We start from the raw sequence: 16,247 nt of genomic DNA, 5'->3' as shown, positions 1-16,247 counted from the left end.
AATCACATGATTGAGATTGTGTGAAGTGCAGTGAGTCAGAGCACTTTGGAAGCCCTGCCCAGCTATTTCCTCATCTGAGTGAGAACACAGTCTGTAAATTGTACAGCCTTATAACTAAAAAGTCAGTCAAATGAATATCCTGAGTTTGCTAAAAAGGCTGGTACTTTATTTCAAACTGCCAGAACCCTTGCAAAATAATTTTGGCTGTATTTGCTGCTTACATTATGGCTTTTTACAATAATTGGTAAGTACACACTACGATTTTTAGCTAGAAGCGTGGTAGTACCAATAAAAGTATTTGGTCCTCGAATAGAAGTTTACCCTAATGTAAGAAAGGTCTTGTGAGATCTATTGCATAAGAGTCATCTGGATAAGTAACTGTGGCACAATTCTATTTTGACCATAAATTCTTTCTGACAAAAAAAAAAAAGTCCAAGGATATAGAATTAAACAGTATTTTTCAACAGCATAATGCATAGTAAATTAACAGTAAATGCATCAGGAAGCTGCTTGAGGAGGAGTGGAGCAGGAAAAAAAATACTTTGTAATCTGTCATTTATTTTAGCTTTTACCAAATTAGGGAGATGTTCTGAGCATAAAAATCACAAATATTTTTGCTGTAACATGATTACTTAACTACAGTAGTAACAACTGTTAAAGCTTGTCTACCTGCACAATAAAAACAATGCATGAATACTTCCAACAGCTATTTTCCATGTGACTGTTTAGAAGGTTAAGACTAATTAAAGATATTTCATCACCTCTCACATCTTGGCTTATCTAAATTAACACAGAAGGGCAAAAATTTAATCAAGGCACATATCATACAAAAATCTAACACAAATTAATGGCTCAGAGAAACTAATACCAAAAAGAATGTCTCATGTTTATTTGAGGCAAGTGAAGTCTTGTTCTGAATGGCTACTTGTTCATCTGCTCTTTCCTGTCAAATACTGCTCGTCCCAAGAAATTAAGAACTAAGAAGGCCCAAGCAGTTTGAAAGTTTTAACACATCCTGTGATGTCAGGCAGCCCAAATTCAACCGCTGCTTCTCAGGCAATACTCACAGCAACCACAGCGAGAGGAAGACGACAAAGCAGTTTCAAAGGAAGATGTACTTGATATGTACATTCTTGATGACATGATTGTGAGCCATTGAGAAAACGCTGGTGTAAGACATCTAAGCCTTATTGCAGTTTACTGCAAATTCAGACTATTTTGCAGATTACAACGAGAAAGAGAGTGTGCACAGGAAAGTTTCTGCCAGTTAAGATGTCAATGACATACCTCTCTGCTTGTTGCCACAGAACAAGCAATCCTGCTCACAGAAGTCACAAGTTCTGAGTGACCAGGCCTGCGCTATAAAAAATTCTTCTATAATTTAAGAACATAATCAGTAGAACATATACTACTAGAAACAATAGCTAGATTATCCCTTCAAATTTGACTTGTAGGCTTTAAAAGAAAAGAACAGATGGAATATTTTTTAATGGAAAATCCATTTCAAGGTTTTCAGGAGAACCGAGCTGGAAAAATCACCATGTAATGGGATAAACTACTACAATTTCAGAGTTGGAAGTGGCCAATGTGATTTCTCAGTGCATACTGCCAATGAAAGCAATTCTGCAACTCAAAGGGCAGGAGAAAAGATAAAGGTTATAATATTGCTGTGTTCCAATGTTAATAATTTACAACACTGAAACCATAGGGCAGGGAGAAAAGTGACGCAGAAAAGGTTAGAATATGTAATACATTCCCTATTTTTTCAGAAAACTGACATTTCTTTTGTGTCAAAACAGAAGACAAGTACTCAAATGTACAGCAGCAGATGCTGAGAAATCCTGGTCTTTCACTCAAGATGAGGAAATCAGGTTGTGGGAGACTCAAAGACTTTTAACAAGGGCTACTTCCCTTGTAAGAATTACTTTAATCCCTATTTGTTTTCTTTCAGAAACATGCAAAAATGCAAGCCATTACTAATTACAACTGTCACTCAGTCTCCAGAAACAGAACAAATGCTTTAAAATGAACAGAGAAGAAACTTTAGTTGCATCATTATTCCCTTGAGACTGTGAAAATGCTGTGAGCAAGTTACAGCTATTTTTGATTAAAGACCACGTGTTAGAAACCCCTTTTGAAACAAGATCTCGTCAGAGATAGCAATTCTTTCTGAAAGTTCACATTGGAAGCTATTTACTGTCTGAGGTTTTCGATGAACAGGAACCTGCAGCATGAATTGAAACTCCAACAGCTTGCCCCGGAAAAATCACTTTTCACTTTGTAAGGAGTCATGCAAAATGGGCACGAGGGGAAGGCTGAGTTTGGGTGCTGTGGCTGCAGAGCAGGGGGATGGCTGGGTCAGAGGATGGCTGCAGTAATAGCATGCTGAAGCCACGTGCTGCATTCAGCTTATCAGCCCATGTTGCAGGCACTGCCTACACATCTCCAGTTCGCCAGTACTAGCCTCCTGTTTCACAATTAAAAGTTTAAAAATAAGCTGCAAGTTATGGAATCTGACCAGATCGGTTGCCCAAGGCATCAATATGGTAAATCCTTCCCTTCTTCCCAAATGCAGTATGACCCTGGCAGCAAGCTCCCCAATACTGCCTCGCCAAGAGAAGCCTCAGAAGCAGAACAAGCAGCAGCAGCATGGAAAAAGGCTAGCTCAGTGTGCAAGGCCCATTTGTGTGATGGTCTCTGCCAAGCCTACACAAAAGGACTCAGTGCAGATGTGAGGTTACCATTTCACAGAGAGTTAAAGCTGGCCATGTATCAGGTGGCAAGACAGATGACCAAAGCAGACCCTGTACAGACAGCTTCCTCTGCAGGCAGCTGCTCCCTGCAGGAGACCACAGGCTCAAACACTGCCACCCAGGTGCAGGATGGAGCTTCACAAGCTGGCTAAACCAACCAAAGCAAGCTGTCAGGATGAGGAATGACCAAGCTTTTGGCACGTGCTACCACACACGTACTACCATGCACAAATGCGTGGTCAGCCTTAACAGTTAGCTGAGCTAAAAAAAATATTGAAAACTAACCAAAAAGTCATTTACAACCAGCCAAGCTGATCTAAGTGACCTCTCAGATCACCTACTACTGCTGGCGCTTGAGAAAGTAAAGCAAGGCAAGGGCTGCCTCTCTTGCTTGTTTGGAAGCCTGGTCTTTCAGGCCTTCCATGAAACTTTAGTCCTGGCGCACAAAGGTGCTGACAATCTGCTGAGATTTTAAGCCTTCACTTACCTATGTCTGGCAATAATTTGCATCGCTTGGAAATTTCCAACTTCACATGGCCTCAAAGTCAGATCTGATTTCCTGAAAATGTAGTTTGTGCAACATTTCCCAGTTTCTGGAGAAAGCTGGTCACATGGCACTGGCTCTTCTTTGTTAAGTTGCATCAGACCATCTAAAAATACATCAAATACTTTCTAATATTACTTCTTTGACAATAAGCAGTTACTATAGCTGCTGCAAGCATGTTGCAAGAAAGGGTGAGAGGTCACCTAACTCCTATTTAGCTAGACATACACTGAAAAGTCAAAGGCCTTTTTTTTCTCATTTTTTTCTTTAAACTTTTACCTTTGTTGATACCTTATCAAAATTATTGAACATCTTCAAAAACCTCAGATGAGCAGGTAATCTCTTTTTACTCCAAGGATGCAACAAATTTAGCAGCTATTAAATTCATCCACAATGGGGAGTTCAAGGAAGCACTAATATCTGAGAACCTGGAAGATACCAGCTTGCAAAGAGAAAATTGTGCCTGAGCAAGCTGTGGGTCTGTTGTTTAGTGAGAGGGTACTTAATAGGACTGACAACCCCACAAACAGTATGTTTACCATGTAGAAGTAGCTTTTTGTAACATCTGTATACACATAGCTCTTTTCTGAAGAGCCATCTCCATTTTATATTAATTTACATACTACATACTTGTATGAGGAAGAGCGGTGCTCCCAAAATGAAGGCAAACCAAGGCACTGTAAGATGTCTGAGTTTGTTTCTTCTTGCCAAATATACAGTGCCAGAGTCCAAAATAAGAGCCCAGTTCCCAATAACCCTGCTCTAGATGTGAACCCATGCTTCCACCCAAACATACCAGCAAGACCGACTTTAGTCTCTTCACTTGCTCTGCTTGGCTAACTGAATTCTTGTCTGGCACTGCAGCCCCCATGTTTCTGAATAAATCCATGAAGTTCTTCAGTGTCTGCAAACTGGTCTTTGAAAAGGGGGGAAAAAAAGTGAAAAAAATTTACTTGATGGGAACGCAAATAGTTGAATGTGAATAACCCATTCCCTGTACTTCTGCAACCACTTCCATAACGCTGCTATGGCTGTTATGATGTGCTTCTGTTTCCGCATCACTTCATTTGCTCAATTATAAAACATGGATCATTCAATCAGTGTAATCTTGATCTCCAGAATAATCTGGCCACTTTGCTGAACAAAACACTATGGTTTTCAAATAATAAAATGATGCTCATCTTAAGGGCCAGTGTAAGAATTCTATCACCCAAGTTCACTTACAGTGCACGGCCTGTTAAGCCCCTGCATGTGTCCCTACCATCTGGAGCAGCATGGGCTGATTGCAGGGAAAAAACAGGAGAATTCCTCACTGGGAGACTCTTTAGTAGAGGCATGAATTCAACATTCACATAAAGCACAGGTTTACCATGCTGCTTTGTAACTGCCTTGGTTCTTTCCTGTAAAAAGCAATACACTGGTCAATCAATACACTGCTCAGTAAACAAATCACTATTAAAACCACCAGTGCCCACTTGGTACATATTGAATCCAAGACATTATTTGTGAAGATGGTGGCAGAAGGGATTTCATGAACTCCTAGTTCCCATGGAAAGTTGACAAATAGCAGTGAATTAACATATTTCAGTAACAGTCCTAATTTCATCCTTACCATTTCTATGCACTCTTCAATTAATCCTAGACAACTTAAAGTCTAAGAAGTTTTCAGAAGTTGAAGAAAAATATACTTGAACCCTATTTCTCCAGTCTGTAGTATATCAAGCATTGTTATCTTCTTCCACCCTACCACTGCTTTTCTGCAAACTCATTCTGTCACCAAGCACTACATGAGGATTCCCAGCACTCAGTACCAAGTCTCCAGCCCCACTGACTGAATTGTTCTACTGTATTGAACATCCACACACATCTTTTCAGAGAGCAAATGCACAAGTGTTCTGCAGACTTGCTCTTCTGCCTGAGTCCAGTCAGTCCCAGATTTCCTCTTCATAAACTAGGGAAATACACAGATCTAGCGGCAGTTACAGTAGAACACCAGTGTTTGCAGTCTTAAAAGCTTGCCAAGTTCTTGATTCTTTCAGTCTTCTGTAATTCAGCTTTCTCACATAGTCCAAGAGAAGTTTCAACCTAGACTCTGCTTTCCAATACTATTTCCAAATTATTGCCAAGATCTTTAGTATGTCAGTAACCTTATCAATGTCAGTAACTTTGTCAGCATCTTTAATGTCAACAGCATTTAAGTAGTGAGCAAGTTCACTACAGAAGTGAAGCAAAGAACATTTTAATGCACCACCTGTCCACCTTACTGTGGGGAGTTTTTACCGTAGCAACACTCCCCCATCACTACACTTCATTACTCTGCATTTCCATCAGCATGTACAAACACTGAGTTTACCACAAACAAATATGAAGAAAAATAGCTTTTCCCACAAGAGGCTTGATGGGTTACTTTTAATTAAAATCAGTTTAATGATTGATAAGCTCTAGTATTTCCAGCAGCAAATCATAAGTGGTTGACTGTTTTCAGATACAGTGAAAAACTGAAGATAACGTAACTACATAAGCTAGCATATTTAGTTAGTTTACTGCTTGTCAAACATATGAAAGAATGACAGTTTAACATGTAAATTCTCATGACGACCAAGAGCAAAGGTTAAATGAATATTTTGTAAGAATCAGGAAGTTCAACTACACAGAAGTTTACCAAATCCAATGCTTACTCTTAATCTCTCACAAAGTTACTTTCAACATACTTCCTACACCAGAAACCAACAAGCATGATTTTTCATTATCTGATTAGTATTTGGGAGAGAGGGGACAACCCATACCACAAACTCATTACAGTTGCTACTTGGAAGTGCTCTTCACTCGTGCCCCTTAAGCAAATGACAGAACACTGCAAATACCTGTTTCCTAGTATCCTTCATTTGCTCTTTGAGCTTGCAAAGGAAGCAAAAGGCAATTCAGTGTGCCTGCGCACACGTTAATGAAGAAATCTCTTCCTTATAAACTGAAGAATCTGCAGCCGATTCAAGGTCAGCCATACAACAGAACAAAGTTCCATTCAACACTGCAGAGAAAAATAGGAGAGTGGATATATGGGAGTGTGAAATCCTAAAGCTCTAACAGGATCTTCCCTAAACCTGTATGTATCTTTGTCAGGAGCTGTCAGCAAGGAGGCCCTACTGTTTAGAACAGCAGCTGCATCTACCAGTTGTTCCTCAGCTACTACTGGTGGGAGGATGAAACAACATACAAGAGGGGACGTTTCCTCTTTTGTACTGCTATTTTATTCTGTAGCAAGATCCACACAGTATATAAAATAACAATGAAATTAACAAAGACCTATAAAATAAATTGAGGAGTTCAGATGACAAACCACTACAGCTCTGCTTTCATGGTTTTCTGATGTCGTCACCAGGACTCATGTATTGTTTAGCTTGTACTCTTACAGTTTTTTAGCCTATGAACCTACCTAAAAAGCTGATATGTCCCAATTAAGCCATAGTTAAGTGACAGATGTAGAAGGAAAAAAATGGCTTTAAGCCACAGCTGCCCTTGACACAGGTTACAATGATGTCTAACTACACTGTAATGCTCATTACATCAAGAACCTTGAAAGAGCCTCTGAGAAAACAGGTTCACATTAAGCATTTTAAAGGTCATAAATACTGCACTGTACCAATGGTACCTCCCAATGTCCTCTTTATGCTTGAGGAACATTTGTGGGTTTTTTAGTAAGCTACTACATAGATGACACCGAACCTAGAGGTAGGTTATAGGCAAAGGTAAAATACAGGCAAAAAAAAAATCCCTTTAGAGCTAGTCATTGCACAAACTGCCCAGCAGGAGGCAAGGCAAAATGTCAACAACTCTTTCCTCCCACCTTAAGCTTTGCTCACATGGTGCATTTAATTTCTAGTGACAGTGGATCATCAGCTGCTTGTAAATGCAGTCATGCCAAGAGAACAGCTTGAAGTTATTCAAGCAAAAATCTGTTACCGTGCAAAACTGGTTCACTGGACTATTACCAACTAGACCTCCAAGTTTTGTAAGTGACCTGATGGTAGAAAACTAAGGGATCTGTTTTCCTTTTGACATGATATACTCTACACAATCAACAGGAGAACATACAGCTAAGTCTGTGTGGAAGGAGTCAAACAAAGTTGAGAAAAAAAAAAGTCACACTTTTCTGGGACTGAGTTTTCTTTTTAAAAAAATTTCTGTACCAAACAAGCTGGTAAAATAGCTCGTCTAAAGTATCATCTGGGATCAACATACGGTTGGTAACAAATACCATGTGCATTTCAACATGGATGAGAAACATCTGAAAGTACAATAGTTAGAGCAAATTAAACTCCAATTTTAATGGTGTAACGCCTTCAGGTCACAAAATGCAGACAGAACTTATCTTCACTGCCTTCTGTGCACTATTCTGTGATAATCAAAAGTAACAATGCTGAAGATTCATTTTATTTCTACTTCCAAAATAAAAGGGGAAAAGGTTAAATAAGCGTTCTCCAATTTGTTCTCCACTATATGTACACCCACACACATACACACACGCACATGCACACACCCCTCAAACTGCACTGACGTTTCATTTTGACCAAAAGAGTAGATCTTGGGAGTAAGTGCAAAATGCAAAATCAACTGACAGAAAATGCTGAACAAACAGCATCATAAAAATACAAAATATTTATATTACTGAACTATTAACAGATGATGTTCTCTGTTTCTTTAAAACTTTGGAACCACATAGCTGATTTCTTAAATCTAGTCCATGCCAGCTTCCAGAACTATTAATGATTTAGTTAGCTTCATTCTTTGATGCTTCATCAAAATTTTCTACGAGATCTGAAAGAGATGAAGATATTTAATACAATAATGCCCAGTAACAATGCCTTCAGACATTTAATGAAAAATGCATGTATTATATGAAATGTTAAGTAGTTCTCAACTATACCCATGCACAAGTATTTTAAAGGGGGAGATTGCAAAATGCTTTAGAAAATAGAGCTTGAATATATACGAAGAACTAGACATGCAGGAACACTCAGAAAGAGCAAGTTCTAGCACTGAGTGAGATCTGATTTTCAGAGGTGCTCTACTATATGCAGTTGAGTCTTGAGCCACTGACGCTTTTTAACAACTGTCTGAAGCTATGCACCTATTAGCTGCTGTACTCCAGCAAACAAAGTTTTGAAGACACCTGTACATTTTTATGTAAGGTCTGAAAAATCAAGTGCCAGAGCAAAAGAAATCAAACATCTGGGTCACCAACTCATTGTTGTAGCTAATACACCACACTGATGATGCATATAAAAGAATGGTGATTTATAGTTATAAATTGACAAATCAACAACTTAGAATTAAAGTTTCTCAAGAAACCAATAGACACTGACAGAAGCTTAATTTCTTCTACTGTAAAGTCCCTACCCCAAACCCTGATTCAAAAAGACACCCTGATCACTATGCCAATCACATCATTTTACACATACTCCATTTTGCAGCCCTAAAACCCTATTTGGGTATTTAGACCACCTGTTCAACCTCCCTGAAAGTATATTAAGTTGTTTCTACCTAAGAATTAAGCAATTTGTGCAAGGCAAACTACTTTCAAAAGCTGGAATCCAGAGTCATCACTACTGCAATGCTGCCCAGCATATGAACCCTCCCTTATCAAATGAGTAGAATAATCACATCAAGAGCTAAATACTCAAGTGCATGAATTGAGTATTTGTACATCAAATAGACATGGAAGTTTATGTGCCTACCTGGGACATCATCATCTTCTTCATCAATATCTTCAGATTTTGGTGCTTTACTGTCCAACACTACAAAAAAAAAAAAAAAAAAGAAAACTGGTGCTGAGTTCTCATTGTACAGAATTACTACAACCACACAACAACAAGAATACGTAACATACAGGTGAAAATAGAAGGCATTCCCTCATTCTGAGAAACAAACAATGACTGGGTATTAACAGTAATCAGCATGATTAAAAGGTCCATTTGTGAACATTCTTATATCCAAGTATTAACACTGCCATTTCCAAATGCCTAGGCATATTAATGCAGAGCTAACAAGAGATCAAATGATACAGAAAAACCCCAGTGTGACTAAGTCCTCTAACTGAAGCCATGTGTTTTAATCTAACAATAACACTCTACCAATCAGAGGCCAACATGTCACATGATTCAATTTCCTAGAGGCTACAACTGCAGGAAAAAGTATTTCCACATCGAGGGTCCTGTATGAAACCTATTCTTCTGTAAGTCATGATGAATCACAGAATTGTAGGGATTGGAAGGGACCTCAAAAGATCATTGGGTCCAACCCCCCTGCCAAAGCAGGTTCCTTAGAGCAGGCTGCCCAGGTAGGCGTCCTTCGGAGATATTCAAGGCCCATCAGAAGGAGACTCCACAACCTTGAACCATGTTACATATACTCTAAAGAAATCCAAGAACGTAAAATAAAAGTATTTTTTTCACATTGGTCCACTTAATTTAAAACTAGCTTTCTGTGCTACCTAAGGAAACACATTAAGAATTTATTGGTACTGACGTTGTAATAAAGACGTATTATGATGACCCATCTTTCTACCTATTAATACTAGTAAAATAAGAAGGAAGAATAAAATCTACTTTCAATTAAACTCTGAATATGAGATATAGATGAGATTGAAGTTAATAATTTAGAAGAAATAGATTAATTTGTTGAAAATATTAAACCAAATAATGTATTTTCTAACTCCCAGGAGTAACAAGTGCAACACGTTCAATTAAAGCCCTTTTATTAGTTATTTCAGTTACCATTCAAGACAAAAAAGTCTAAAAACTTTTTCATATTTATAACGTTCAACTTCACTGGGGCTTGATATTAAGAATTAATTTTGGCAACACCCATGAAACATGAACTCTGATATGGATGTAAAATTAAAAGCATACCTATTCCACAGTCAAAGAAAGCTTTTACAAACTCCTACCAAAATCTGACTGATAACTTGCATGCTCTAAAATACTGTTATATTCCAATTTCATAAAATATGCTATTTAAGAATAAACTCCCATTTATTCTTAAAATCCAAACTTGCTTAAAGAGATTAGCTTAGGCCACTACAAATCATGTTACAGTGGTCCCTCAAGAAGAGGATATTACAACCAGGATTCTCTCCAGGCTCCAGTACTTAGTGTCAAAATTACAATACAATATATATAAAAAACAAATATATAGTAATGAGATATTTTGTGTGTATATAAATACATATATATATAAACAAACCATCTTCTGTGGTTTTAAAATGATTAGAAAATGAATCACATTGGAAGATTTGACTTTGAATTGAGAGTGCTGTTTTTCTTCCAAAGGGAATGCCAGAATAGAAGATAAAGAACAAGTTTTCTTCCTCTATAACCACAATTAAAACATTTTGTGGAAGAAAGAAAAGGGACCTGGTACCCTGACAAAGAGAACCTGTTGAGATTTTCTATATGAAAACTCAAATTACTTCTGTTTTGCTAAGTATTTTGTCACATGCAGTTATATGCCTGGAATTACAATATGCCTGACCTACCAGACTTTAATGTTAATTTTAAATGAGGACCAGCATATACACAGTCTTGAAACAACAAAAATATGATTATCCTCCCATCACACACTCTATGTCCACAACAGTGGCCAATAAATAAAACCAAATAGGTTTCTGATTGTTTTTATGTCATGTATTGTTACTCAATTTGGGTTAAAGTTTCAACACTGCATGTATTCTCTAAATCATCAATGAAAAATTCCAAAAACACCTACCTTGTCTTGGGAATTGCTCAGCTAACTTCCTGAGACTTGTTAAGCTGTCAGCACCAAGCTGGCTTAAGATGCCTGGAAGCATTTCTGTGATCGGTTTAGCCTCTGCATGACCAGTAATTGCAAAAGTGTTGGCAGACAGGGATGCCTGAACCTTGGGGTTGTTGAAGTGAATAACTGTTCCATCATCTTTTATCATGTTCACCTGTTTAAATATATAGGTAACATTTACTGAAGTGTTGCAGCATCTTGCTGAACAAGCACAATGAATGAACTCAAAACTAGACTTAAATATTAAAATATAAAGAAATTACAAAACTAGTACTCCTAGAGAATATAACCACAGGTACCTAGAATTAACATCACCTGAACTGGAATTAAAATGAGGTAGTTGTCTAGAAAAGGCTCACACATACTATATGAAAAGACTGAATTTAACAGCTATGATTGCCTTATATACTTATCTGTATAGTAAGCATTAAATGTACGAAGGCTTATGTGTTATCATATAGTCCATGTGTTTTTGTGGAAGGCAAAATATATATACAGGCTATTAGCCTTTAGGCATAAACCAGTTATCAGGAATGTCTAGGGAGAATAGCCTTTAGCTCTGCACTAACTCTTTAAAAACTAAAGCTCTAACAAAAAAGCGTTGCCATTATCAGTTTAAGACACTGCCATTCACAGCTATCTATGTCACCTATCAGGAATAGGTTATTGTTTCTGCAGCAGAATTGGCAAAGGCACAAGATTCACAATCTGGCCTTTTTGCTGGAACTACCCAATGCAAAGACTTCCGCTTCACATCTCTTGCAGTGTTCTAGATTTATAAATTAGCTGCACTAGAACAGGCTTCTGTGCCCTCCTAGAAGAATCAAAGAATTACTGAAACCAAGCACAACATACAATGATTCTGCTCCCCTTGCCTGGTGCTCTGAATTAGCAAGAATTAAGTTTTACAACCAGTTTCAGTTTTTACAGCATCCTGTTTTGGCTCCCACAGTTGAAGTTTATTCTGTGTGTTTTTTTATTATTATTATTTTGCATTTTTTTTTTTTTTTAAAGTTTTGAAGAAGAGAAAGTTGAAAGCTCTTTTCTTCCTGGGCATGGCTGAGTTATAGTTATGCAGAAAACTTTATCTGAAGAAAAAAATCAAAGAGTTTTACTCATCCAAATGAACAGCTGTAATGAAACATGAATTTTATGACGCTGTTTTTAGAAGTTACAGGGAGAAAAATTGGGGGATTAAAGAACGACTCTAGAACAACGATTTAATGTATTGAACTTTGAAGATTGATAGCTGTTTTAAACTGAAAAAAAAATAAACAGAAAAAACAGGAGTCACCTTCCTGCAAGACTGAGGGGAAATGATAAAAGCTGTAAGCAGTCATCTTATTTAAGATCATCTTCCAACCAAAACAAATCACACAAAAAAAAATCTGCCCTCACAACACTACTAACTTCCCCAAACTCTATTTGCATAGGTCAGTTTGGGTCTTCCTGAACAGTAATACTGTAATTAAATACCTAGCTATCAAGGCAGAAGGATTTTGGATAATCTTCCTTCACATCAACACATTTTAAGCCTTAATAACCCTGTCTGAATCAAGATCTTATGTTCTGTGTAAAAAGAAAGAACAAGGTCTGTGTTTTTCTCTGTATTTGTACAGCATAGCATATAAACATCATAATTCAGTCAGACAAACTAAAGTGTTTCTGCAGCAGAGGTATGAAAGCTTACAGGCAAACCAGACTTCCATACTGAATCTGTATTTGCCTTTGGAAGAGAAATATGCATTAAGTGACATCTGGAGGCATCTCGCAACCCTGCTTAAATTAATCAATCACAGATTAAATATTATGCTTCTCCAACCATGTACTACAGAACAGGCAGCTCACAGTGAAGTAACACCTCCTCCCCCACGTATGAGCATCACACTCTCTACAGCACTATGGAAATCAGTTCTATTCCAGCTAATACTTCATATGGAAAAAACCATACACACAAGAAATACTCCAGGAATACCAGAAACCTTTGTACTGCTGCTTTTACAACACAGAGGCTGGTTCCATAGAGTTTTGCTAGTGTTGTAAGAAATATCAGTCTCCTGTAACTTCCACAAACGAATCTGGTTTATTTTCATGCAATGCAAGAACCTTCTTTCGGTAATGCAGACTTGCAAGATGTTACCCCAAGCATTTTGATTCTCTACTTTATGTTCTGCATCATGTAACTCTTTCTTTAGAAATCCCTGCGCAGTAAGATGTACTTAACACTTACATTAAAATTAGGCAATTGATTGCATGAAGTTAAGAATCAAGGGAAGTTTTGTTTTGCAATTAATGCAAGAGACGTACATTACAAGCAGCTTACTGGCTTCTGTGATCACAGCCTGGCCAGAAACTCTTGCCTTTTCTCTACAGGTACGTATGCATCAAGGTAAATGAGACCAAAAAAATTAGAGTAACTTCACCTATCGGTAATCACACCTGAGTTTGAGGGGAAGACTTGCTAAGAACAAAAATTAAAAACACAAAGCCAACACCAAAACAACATAATAAATTTAATTTCACACGAGAAACATTTATTTTCTCACTATACCTCTTCAATGCCAGCAATGTTATTTACTGCCAGTTTTTTGAGGGAGCTCTGAAGTTTTTTGTCATCAGCTGTTGCCGTTCTGTGCACCACCTTCTTCTTTCTGCGAGCTGTTCCCTGGAAAAGAATCAAGAGAACAGTCAGCAACAAACGCTCACAATACTTGAGATTTAAGTCATCTCACAGTCCAAGCAGTATCTCTTTAAGCTATGAAAAAGCTCTAGTGAAAAATGTTTCCTGTCTTTCTTCCCTTCACCTACATTTTTTGTTGTCAGTCTCAATTTTGAGATTTTTCTTAAGCGTAAAAGACAAAAATACACTGAAAAACAGCATTATTTTCTCTTTCCACAAGTTGGATTATAAAAATACTATTTACTATTAAGCAGCATATAAGAATGTTTCCTGAAAATTTTAGTTTGTCCAGGACAACACAAATACAGTGATTTTAAAACACTTTTGTAACTATGCAACTTACGTTTTTAAACTGTTCCACAGATACCAATGTTGGAATTCCTACTTTGAAAACTTCTGTACAATCCCTCCAACCCCAACATCTCTGGTTAGGAAACAAATGCCCACACTGAGCAACCTATATATATTTTTTTGTCACATTAGCTACTTGCTGTCTCAAAGAAAAGAAAAAGCTCAATGGTAAGCCCTGGAGCTGATACAAAGGAAGAAACTTTCGAACAGAGAGAAGACAGAACTGGAAAAACCAACAGGTAAGCTTAGCTTGCGCTTTCACAGGTCACAACAAGTCTCAAGGTTTAAAAAGAGCATACACCCTGGAAACTACTCATCCAGCACTTGTAAGCTAAAAGAAAACTGCATCTCATGTAAGCAGTACTATGATACAGATTCACATTAGAAGCCTGAAAAGTACAATTTTATTAAAGTATATAATTTTTCCTCCCAGACTATGTTTTGAAAAGGAAATTTTAGAGATCTTTTTTTCTAACATGTAAGTTATAGAAAATAGTGCATCTCTGATGTTTTTCTTACCTTTCCTCCTATTCGGACCTGAGCTTGAAGCTTGGCTAATTTTTCTTGATTCATAGTGTTGCGTCTAAAGAATGAAATAGAAATACCAGTTAGCTGCTAAAACATTAAGGAAAAAATCAACGAAGCAGGGCAAACAAACAAAAAAGCTTTAAAGCCACGCTATCGAGATAGCACAAAGCAGCGCAGCAGCAGCCTGCTTAGCTGAAGCGTGTATCACGGTGAAGCAAGCCAACACACTTCACGTTACATCAGTCTGAGGCATTAGCTGCACATTTCCAAGTGCATCAGTTTATTATTGGGCTGAACTACTCAGACGAGGATCAGCACGTACAGTACAACAGCTTCAATGAACACACCTTTATGCTTAATAGAGCCCAGGGAGCGAGACTCATCGCTGAGCCGCCTCGCATGCTATTCCCATATAATGAACCTCTGCTACTTGCAGCTAATGACCGCGCTGCCCACTCGGCCAATTCCACGCACTGCCACAGCGATCCCCGGCAGCTCCTCTCCCAGTTCAATACCTGGGAACTTTGTCAACTGGGTTCCCCCACGGGCCAAGCGTGACCTTTAAAGGCTGAAGAGCTAAAATACCTGGAGCGGGTGCAGAACCCCCTCAGGGCGAGGTGCCCACCTCGCGGGCCTGCCCCAAGGCGCCCTCAGCGCTCCGTTGACCGCGGGGACCCCCCTGGGGCGGCTGCAGAGTGCCAGGCACGGGCAGAACCCGCAGCACCGTGTCCCGGCCTCGCTTCCCCCTTCCTCTCCCCGAGGCTGGGCAGAAGGGAAGAGGCCTGGAAGAGGCAGGGAAGAGGCCCGGGCGCCGCCCGCAAGACGCCGGCGGAGCGGGGCCGGCGGGCGCGGGGCGGTTCTCACCTGAGCCCGGCGGCCCCTCGGCGGCCCGACACGCGGTGCGCACAAGATGGCGGCCGATGAAGGAAAGAGGGGCGCACAGAGAAAGGAAGCTTCGCGCCACGTGACGGAGAGAGCCCGCCCCGCCCCCGCCCGGCGATTGGCGACGGCTCCGCGCTGTATTTGCATGGGGGGGGGGGCGAAAGCGGGGCCTGCTGGGGGTTGTAGTCTGCTGCGGAGGGGGCGTGCCGGGCGCTGCGGGGCGGCCGCCCGCTGGCACAGTGCCGCAGTGTGACCCTGCCGTGCCTTTTGCTTTTAAGGGGAAAAAAAAAAAAAAAAAAAACGTACAACAGCTTGCGAGGCTGGAGCGTTTGCGGAGTTCGCAAAATAAACGAGTGTTGCGTGCTGCCAGCCGGCCCTGCAGTCCGCCTGGCCAGGGACCGGCGCCCCGGGGCGCCCCAGCCCGCTATATACGGCCCGGCTCGCAGCGGCTCTGCGTGTCCCCTCCCTCTTACTGAAACCCCCTTCCAACAAAAATTAACGTTTATGGCCACTTCTACCCTCCCAACCACCTGGTTCAGAGCTGCGGAACCACCAGGTTCATTTATCAGGAGGAAAAAAAGTCGAGAGCCCCCCCCGCGGCCCCCCCCGGGCCCCCCCGGTCCTGCTCCCACCGAGGCTGCTCGGTTCCGATTACGGGTTGCTGGGGCCCCGGCCTGCCCAACGGGACCCTGCCCCG

The 16,247-nt window shown here is 39.8% G+C and overlaps 1 protein-coding gene across 2 annotated transcripts; it reads right to left on the bottom strand.

The window, feature by feature from the left end:
• Nucleotides 1-261: 261 nt before the first annotated feature.
• Nucleotides 262-15,683, bottom strand: BTF3L4 (basic transcription factor 3 like 4). Of its 2 annotated transcripts, none has more exons than XM_035332876.1 (6): nucleotides 15,533-15,683; nucleotides 14,660-14,723; nucleotides 13,661-13,774; nucleotides 11,062-11,263; nucleotides 9,033-9,092; nucleotides 262-8,112 (listed from the first exon to the last, which is right to left on the bottom strand). In XM_035332876.1, exons 2-6 carry the CDS (start codon nucleotides 14,711-14,713, stop codon nucleotides 8,066-8,068), a joined length of 477 nt encoding a protein of 158 aa, XP_035188767.1. In that variant the 5' UTR covers nucleotides 14,714-14,723; nucleotides 15,533-15,683; the 3' UTR covers nucleotides 262-8,065. The 2 variants fall into 2 exon arrangements, with proteins under 2 accessions (XP_035188767.1, XP_035188768.1); XM_035332877.1 differs by lacking the exon at nucleotides 15,533-15,683 and adding an exon at nucleotides 15,184-15,325.
• Nucleotides 15,684-16,247: the final 564 nt, after the last annotated feature.

The sequence above is a fragment of the Oxyura jamaicensis genome, chromosome 8 (assembly GCF_011077185.1).
Source record: "Oxyura jamaicensis isolate SHBP4307 breed ruddy duck chromosome 8, BPBGC_Ojam_1.0, whole genome shotgun sequence".
In the NCBI taxonomy this organism is placed as follows: domain Eukaryota; kingdom Metazoa; phylum Chordata; class Aves; order Anseriformes; family Anatidae; genus Oxyura; species Oxyura jamaicensis.
Note: the sequence above shows the minus strand (reverse complement) of the source record. Positions and strands in the feature narration are given on the sequence as shown.

Excerpts from the sequence above, each read along its gene's own strand:
- BTF3L4 (XM_035332876.1), bottom strand. The coding sequence starts at position 14,713 with ATGAATCAAGAAAAATTAGCCAAGCTTCAAGCTCAGGTCCGAATAGGA. Across the intron at positions 13,775-14,659 it reads AGGTCCGAATAGGAGGAAAG|GGAACAGCTCGCAGAAAGAA; the intron begins GTAAGAAAAACA and ends ATTCTTTTCCAG. Across the intron at positions 11,264-13,660 it reads ACATTGCTGGCATTGAAGAG|GTGAACATGATAAAAGATGA; the intron begins GTATAGTGAGAA and ends ATATTTAAACAG.